General features: G+C 38.2%; 1 protein-coding gene across 5 annotated transcripts in view; it reads right to left on the bottom strand.

Annotated features, from left to right (window-relative positions):
- NT5C3A (5'-nucleotidase, cytosolic IIIA) overlaps positions 1 to 8,585 on the bottom strand; it is a 54,052-nt gene that overhangs the window by 11,434 nt on the left and 34,033 nt on the right. For 4 of the 5 annotated variants that reach the window (XM_006757209.2, XM_006757211.2, XM_015559714.1 and 1 more), the window contains 2 exons: positions 1,344 to 1,442; positions 317 to 386 (listed from right to left, as the gene is read on the bottom strand). In XM_006757209.2, coding sequence (XP_006757272.1) covers positions 317 to 386; positions 1,344 to 1,442 — 169 coding nt within the window. Of the gene's footprint in view, positions 1 to 316; positions 387 to 1,343; positions 1,443 to 3,168; positions 3,408 to 8,585 lie in introns of all 5 variants that reach the window. The other variant, XM_015559712.1, reaches the window with a different exon arrangement.

The following is an 8,585-nucleotide window of genomic DNA, read 5'->3' as shown; positions in this document are numbered from 1 at the left end:
AATATAATAGAATCAAGGACATAGAAAGGGAGTGGACTGACAATTCTGGGGAGAAAGGGGTGTGGGAGGTGCGGGAAGAGACTGGACAAAAATTGCACACCTTTGGATGAGTGGGGGGGAGGATGGTAAGGGCAGAGGGTGGGGTGGGAACCGGGTGGAGGGGAGCTATGGGGGGAAAAAAGAGGAACAACTGTAATAATCTGAACAAAAAAGATTCAAAAACAAACAAACAACCCAATCTCATACATAATATCAGTAGAAAAGGATCTTAAAATAATGGTCGCTTTCGTGAATTTGTTAATAGGGCCACACTTACTATGACATGTTGGACATCTTTTGCCGTTGTAGGAAAATCTACTCAGTGTCATATCGAAGTCTGTTATTATCTGTAAGAAAAGGGGAAAAACCAATCTGAAAACACAGCTGCAAGGCCAGACGCGTATCTGCAAGCTTGCCAGAGCACAAGACTGTGCTCAGTGCCCGGCCCCCATTATAAGCTATTCCCTCTACATTGAGTTTTCTAATGCAGCTCATATACAAAGCCCTGAGAATCCTTAACTGCAAGCAATATCTATGTGCCCAAGCGTTACCACATGAAATCTACTGACTCATCAGTATAGGAATTTGCAATTGCAGGCCATAGAGATAAAACACTGCACAATTTCAACCCCCTGGGTCAATGTACAAAAATGCAATGAAGTATATGAAGCATTTAAAGTATATGAAGTGTAGTCACTGACACTGTTACATTCTAGGTGTAACTTGTCTATATAGGTAAATAAACTATATCAATCAATGAATCATACCTGGTAACAGTTTGCCAGCTCTTGCAATTTAGGAGATTGGGTTTAAATATTTTTACAAAAAAAAAAAAAAAAAGATTTATTTTCACTGACTATCCAGACTGTTGATTTAGTTTACATTTAAAACATCCCTTAAAAAAAACTTTTTAAAAATCAGTTATCCCACATAGTGATACCTTAATTTAACTATTATGATTTATTTAATTAAAAGATGGAATCGCAACTTGAAACTGTATATAGTTAACATTATTCTTAAAACAGTTGAATACTCATGCACAGTATTAGTTAAATTAGTACTTAAAATTAAAGAAGAGCTAAATTTATTTCAAGACTATTAGGTTTTGTTCGTTTACAGCAGGGCATTCTATGTATTTCTGACAAGCACTAGACCTGTCTTTCAGGTTTTACATTCTGAAGGATAGGCAAAGCTCATCTATCTGAACTTTCTTTGCTGAGCTTTCAGCAGAACATGAGATGAATATGTCTACTTGACCACGGAAATAAGGGCCTAGCAATACAGGCTTCGTGATGGCTACTCGCCTGAAGTTTGACAGCTCCCCCTTTGATGAGACCACAGATGATTTCTTCTACTCTTGTGGGGTTCTTGATGCGAACCGAACTCTTCTGGAATTCTGGCATCTACAATAAAAGGAAAGTAACGGACTATTATTAATTTTTCTTTTCTCAGGTTCCTTTGATACCAAGCAGCAGCTTATATCATTTAAAGGTTTTAAGATATTGAGGTGTTATATAAAAACAAGCAAACCATGATATCAAATCATTATTTATATACAAAATTTCTCAAAGCACATCGGTAGATTCCATCTAGAAGATTAAGGTTAAGATAAAACTACATTGGTAATTCACACATTATCAGTGTAATTTTTCTAATTATAAAAGTCATGCATGCTTATCACAGAAGTTACAGAAAAAGAAATTGCTTGGAATTCTATTACCCAAAGATAAACAACCATTTTATTTTTCATTATTTTCATTTCTCTCATTGCAAACATGCATGTATATGCAGTTTATTTCATTCTCATAATTTACTTTTGCTTTGGGTTTTCTGAATATTATTACACTGGAGGCCCGGTGCATGAATTTGTGCACAGGTGGGGTCCGGCGTGCCCACTCTGATAAGGGCCCAGGTCGGGGAGAGGAAGCAGGAGGTTGGCTGGCTGGCCCTGGCCCCTGGTCAAACGCCTGGTTGAGGGGACAATTTGCATATTAGCCTTTTATTATGTAAGATAGATAGTTATAAGAAAATCAACAGAATTCCTTAACCAAAATGGAAAGCAAGAACTGACTAGAGAATATTTGAACTTTGTGATAAAAGAGTTTTTTTGTAAGAACCTTTCTGCTTATGATTTAATTTGTATTCACATTTACATCTTCAAAACTTTATTAGCAGAAAGGAAACAAATATTACATGATTATTTCCCACAAATTTACCTTTTACATATAAGTCTAATATATTTAATTGGAAAAGTTGATTCAAGATGTTTTCTCCTTTATTGTACTATATTCCAAATAACTTCATTGTTCACGGCAAAAATTTTACAACAGATTTACTTCAAGTTAGGACAACTACTGAAAAGCATAAGACCAACTGGGTTTAGGCTGCTACAAGGATGGTTTATGCAGGCTTTAGTGTTTCTCACAAATTAATGTTTGTTTATTCCCTACCCTATTGCAGACAGAATGAAACGGGTCAGAGTAAATTCAGCACCAGCACGGTGCCCTCATAGCGCATGCACAAGTAGACCTGGAGGAGGAAAGTATAGGTCATTTAACAGTCGACCCACAATGTAAAAGACAATTACAGACGCTCAAATCAAGGTCCCATACTGGCTTGTTCCTGACAATCTTTATCCATTTCATATTCTACTATTCTGGGTGTGTTATTACCAATGTTAGCACATTTCACCTGTGTAATGGACACGCTTATGAAAAAATCCCCTAGGTCTTAGATCTTTGCTACAAGAGAGCCTGACCAGGTAAGTCTATCAGGTCCCATGCTATCTCTACATAAAGGACAAGATTAGAAAAATTGGGAAACAGCGAAACTGTTTCCCAAAGACTGCAAGAGGGATACAGAAGTGTCCAGGAAAGAGAAATGCTGACATTAAAATTTTCTCCATGAATGAAAGACTTGGACTCACAATACACTTCCTTTTAAAGAGCCATGTTTAAGTAGGACCCGGTCACCTGCAATGTGACCAACCTTCACACGGTGAGCCTTTCATTTAACTGGACTTTACAGGATTTCAGCCCATTGAAGAATGTCCTCTGAATATTTATAGTGAGTTTTCAGTCGATGAGAGAAACAGGCACGTAATCCAGTCTTTGCTTAACAAAGACTTACCATGTGTCCCGTCCTGTCGGACAATCTTACTAGACTCCAGGGATGGGATGATGAGCACTGCTCACACCGATTCCCTTTGAGTTTTAGGAACCGTTGCTGTTTTGGAATCTCACTTCCATAGCACCCTCACAAACATCTCCGCTAGTAAATTCATCTCCTGACAGCTACATTCTGCTCCCACCGAGGCCTTAGGTGACAGATCATTGTCAGCAGCATATGCGCGATTCCAGAACTCATTACTTTGAAAAGCAACATTTTACTTCAGTGTATCTGTACTGAGGAAGAGGTCCTGCCTCAAGCAAGTCACATCCTCAGGTTTCAGAGAATGGATAGGAGAACAGGACCAAGACTGCTTCAGAGGAGCCCGAGTTCTGCAAGGCTAACAACTTGCAGATTGGCTGATGCAAAATCACCGGGCCCGGAAGAACCAGTGGCCGCAGGCATTGGTGTTCCTGCTCCTGCACAACATACAACCGTTCACTTATAGACACAGGAGCAGCGGATTCCCAAGTGCCACTACAGTGAAGTAACAGGTGAGAAAGCAGCTGCTTGCTCCAGAGAACACACAGGGTGGAGGTGACAGGTGTGAGAAATATAAGAATCATCATTATATCTGCCTTGGGTTATATGGTAACACGACTCCAACCTCCCCGCAGTACACATACAACGTCACTAAGTGCTTCTCAGATATTGGGCATTTTACTCAAATATTTTTTTTAAATTTCAGAGAGAGGAAGGTAGAGGGAGAGAGAGAATCATTAATCGGCAGCTTCCTGGTTCATAGGTCAAAGCTCAACCGCTGAGCCATACCGGCTGGGCTTACTCAAATATTTTAGAACGGGCCTCAGAAATAGAACTTTAAGTAAATATGTATGAAATGTGTCAGAGATTGTCAGGACGTTAGGAAGCACACTGCAGGAGTATGCGTTTCATCATCCTTTTTGTTTCCTCCTCAGATCTCTTCTCCCATATTCTTGGACAAAAATATACCTGCTGGGTGGCACATAAAGTCACCATGCTTCACATCTGAAGGGCAAGCTACTGTGAATTGTCCAAAGACTTTGCAGTTTTATTATGATACAATTTTATGGAAAATAAATAAGAGGCTAAACATTTCCAAAATGTGTGAGCAAAGAAAGCAGACTCCTGTTATAAGACCATAAGGAAAAGGCTGGGGAAGGAGCAAGGCTTTCTTGACAAGAACCAGGGGACTTTGGGAGATTGGAGCCTGATCTGAATCAACACTAAAGATGACTAAGAAAACCTAACATACATTCGTTCTGGCTGATCTTTACAATATTGTATTTGCACAGATAAAACCAAGAAAACTAAACATTTAGTCTACTTCCTGTTAGTCTACTTCCATATTCAAAAAGCAGTGATTTCTAAAAATGTTGATTTCAAAGATACACAGGTTTATTCAAAACTCTATAGCGATTTTATTTGATACTAGAGGCCCGGTGCATGAATTCATGCACAAGTGGGGTCCCTCGGCCTGGCCGGCGATCGTGGCTGTCTCGCCCAGTCCTGATAGGGGCCGATCAGGGCTGGCAGGCCCGTGGGAGGGACCACGGGAGTTGGCCGGCCAAGGGAGGTTGGCTGTGGGAGAGCACTGACCACCAGGCTCCTGTGTTGAGCGTCTGCCCCCCTGGTGGTCAGTGCGCATCATAGTGACCAGTCAACCAGTCGTTTGCTCAACCGGTTATAACAGTTGCTTAGGCTTTCATATATATAGATTATCTTACAGGTATATTTACTGAGATATAAATGAGTAGCTGCATGGTATACTCAGAAAATTATCCTAGTGATATTTACCTGAATTTTTCAAAAAATAGCCTACATTAAAAAATTAATTTAAATTACTTAAGATTGTCTGTCCAAAGCTTTCAGGGGATGTATTTTTCTTTGTTTTCTAATGTTAACATTTGGTACAAGCAAAAGACTTCATTACTACATTGGTATAAAGGAGTGAGTATTGCCCGGCCAGCATGGCTCAGTGGTTGAGTAATGACCTATGAACCAGGAGGTCACAGTTCGATTCCTGGTCAGGGCCCATACCCCAATAGGGGGTGTGCAGGAGGCAGCCTATCAATGATTCTCTCTCAATGATGTTTCTATCTCTCCCTCTCCCTTCCTTTCTGAAATCAATAAAATATATGTTGTTTTTTTAAAGGAGTAGGCACTAAGATTTTTTATGTAACTACACAAAAAGTATAGGTTGAAATATGCCTACTCAGACTGGCAAATTTACTCACATACACAGATGATTCTATGATTTATGGGAGGATTATGCATTACTAAATTTTAGTGAGAACCATCTCCCCCTCCCTCCCACATACAGGATATCCAAAAAAAATGTATATACACTTTAACAGCTGAGAGCTGCAGATCTTACTATATTTTGAAAATGAAACATTTTAATAAATACTGCCTTTATAATATATATATATATATAAATTTTTGGGGGGAGACACCCTGTACTTGGCCTTTCTCCACATTAAGGTCACGTAGGCAAAATTCTTTCTTTCATTCATTCACCATATTGTTATTAAGTATAAGGCACTATGTTTTTTTTGTTGTTGTTCTTTTATTTTGTTTTTTTTTCTTTTTATTTTCTTAAGGCACTATTTTAAACAGGTCTGTAAGCAATACCAAGTTTTAATAAGATATACTTCTTACACTTAAGATACATATTCTATAATATGGATTATAATAACGACTGCCTTGCCAAGACATCCAGATGAAATACAATGGAACAGAGATGATTTATGCTGACTAGGCTTTTAAAGAGAAGCAGGGTTTGGATATGCTGAGACGGGGGAGGAATCAAAGTACAGGGTCTAATGGGGGAGAAAGATAAATAGCTTTGTTTGTCTAAAACCTAAGTGACCGTGGAAATTGTGTGTGTGAGTGTGTGTGTAAAGTCTGGAAGGAGACATTTGGGGGCAGGCCATGAAAAGTTCAGGCTGACATCCTAAGAGGCTTTCAATTTATAAGTTGTGTCAACATTTTTAGAAAAGCAAGCCCAAGGCAAAAAGTGTGTAAATTAATGTAATGATAATAAAAAACATGTAAGTATACATCACCTTGATAGAAAAAATATATAAATATATATAATCTTTGGCTTCTTTTCCTTCCATAGTCTTTTTGTGGGCTGGCTACATACAAGTTACTTGCTTTAAAAAGAGACACATGTTTGCCCAACCGGCATGGCTCAGTGGTTGAGTGTCAACCTAAGAACCAGGAGGTCACAGTTCGGTTCCTGGTCAGGGCACATGCCTGGGTTGCAGGCTCAATCCCCAGTGGGATTGGAAACTGATCAATAATTCTCTCTCATCATTGATGTTTTTATCTCTCTCCCTCCCTCTCCCTTCCTCTCTAAAATCAATAAAAAATATTTTTTAAAAAAGAGTTTCACAGACAAAAAAGGCTAAAAGAACTTATTACCACTGCAAGAAATGCTAAAGGGACTGCTGTAAGAAGAAATAGAGAGAGAAGAACACAGGTATAAAGACTAAGAATGGCAACAAATAAGCACCTATCAATATTAACTTAATGGCAACAAATAAGCACCTATCAATATTAACCTAATCAATATCAACCTAATGTGCCAACCAAAAGGCAGGGAGTAGCTGAATGGATAAGAAAACATGATCCAACTATATACTGTCTACAAGAAACTCATCTCAGAACAAAAGACTCACACAGAATGAAGGTGAAAGGAAGGGGGGAAAATTTCCAGGCAAATAGAAATGGAAAAAACAACAAAAACTGGGGTAGCAATACTCATACCTGACAAAACAGACTTCAAAATGAAGGCCATAATGCCTGGCTAGTGTGACTCAGTGGTTGAGCGTTGACCTATGAACCAGGAGGTCAAAGTTTGATTTCTGGTCGGGGCACATGCCCAGGTTGTGGGCATAATCTCCAGTAGGGGGTGTGCAGGAGGCAGCCAATCAATTATTCTCTCTCATCATTGATGTGTCTCTCTCTCTCTCCCTCTCCCTGCCTCTCTGAAATCAATTTTTAAAAAGTATTAAAAAAAATGAAGGCCATAATAAGAGACAATGAAGGCCACGTCATAATACTAAAGGGATCGATACAACAAGAGGATATAACTCTGGTAAACATATATGTACCCAATACAGGAGTATCCAAATAGAAAAAACAAAAAACAAAAAAAACTTCTAGAGGATTTTAAAGGAGAGATGGACAGCAATACAATCATAGTAGGGGACTTAAACACTGACATCGCTGGATAAATCTTCTAAACAAAAAAACCCACAAGGAAACATTGATCCTAAATGACAAATAAACACCTGTCAATAATAACCTAATGTGCCAATCAAAAGATCAGATGGAATTAGATCAGATGGAATTAACTGACATTTACAGAACATTTCACCCCAAAACTACAGAATATACATTCTTCTCCAAGAGCACAAGAAACATTTTCAAAGACAGACCACATGTCTGGACACAAAACAAATGTATACAAATTCAAGAAGGCTGATATAATACCAAGTATGCCTTTGATGACATCATATCAAGCATCTTCTCAGATCACACTAGAAGAAATTATAAATAAACTACAATAAAAACAACCCAGAAACATTCAAACACCTGGAAGCTAAATAGCATGTCATTAAGCTGGGTTACCAACAAGATCAAGAAAGAAATCAAATCATTCCTGGAAACAAATGAAAATGAACACACAACAACCCAAAATCTCTGGGATACAGTGAAAGTCCTGAGAGGGAAGTTCATAGCACTACAGGCCTACGTAAAAAAAAAAAAAAAAACACAAAGAAAAACTTCTAAAACACTATCTACCATAAACTTAAAGATATAGAAAGAGAATAACAAGAAAAGCCCAGAGTAAGTACAAGGAAGGGAATAATAAAGATCAGAGTGGAAATAAATGACATAGAGACTAAAAAAAAACCCACACAAATTATCAACAAAACCGAGAGCTGGTTCTTTGAAAAGAATAACAAAATTGATGTACCTTTAGTCAGACTCAAGAAACAAAGAGATATTAACCCTTTATCAGATGTATCATTGCCAAATATGTTCTCCCACACAGTGGGCTCCCTTTTCATTTTGTTGATGGTTTCTTTTGCTGTGCAAAAGCTTTTTATTTTGATGGAGTCCCATTTGTTTATTTTCTCCTTAGTTTCCTTTGCCCCAGGAGAAGTATAACCCGAAAGCGCAGAATATTCATTCTTCTCAAGTGCATATGGAATATTTTCAAAGATAGACCACATGTTAGGACACAAACTGAGTCTGTACAAGTTCAAAAGGCTGAAATCATATCAAGCATCTTCTCAAATTACAATGGCATAAATTAGAAATCAGCTACAATAAAAACACTCAGAAACATTTAAACGTCGAGGCTAAAGAGTATGTTATTAAAC

This window comes from Myotis davidii, unplaced genomic scaffold (genome assembly GCF_000327345.1).
Source record: "Myotis davidii unplaced genomic scaffold, ASM32734v1 scaffold573, whole genome shotgun sequence".
NCBI classification, from domain to species: Eukaryota; Metazoa; Chordata; class Mammalia; order Chiroptera; family Vespertilionidae; genus Myotis; species Myotis davidii.
This window is presented reverse-complemented; position numbering and strand designations above follow the sequence as displayed.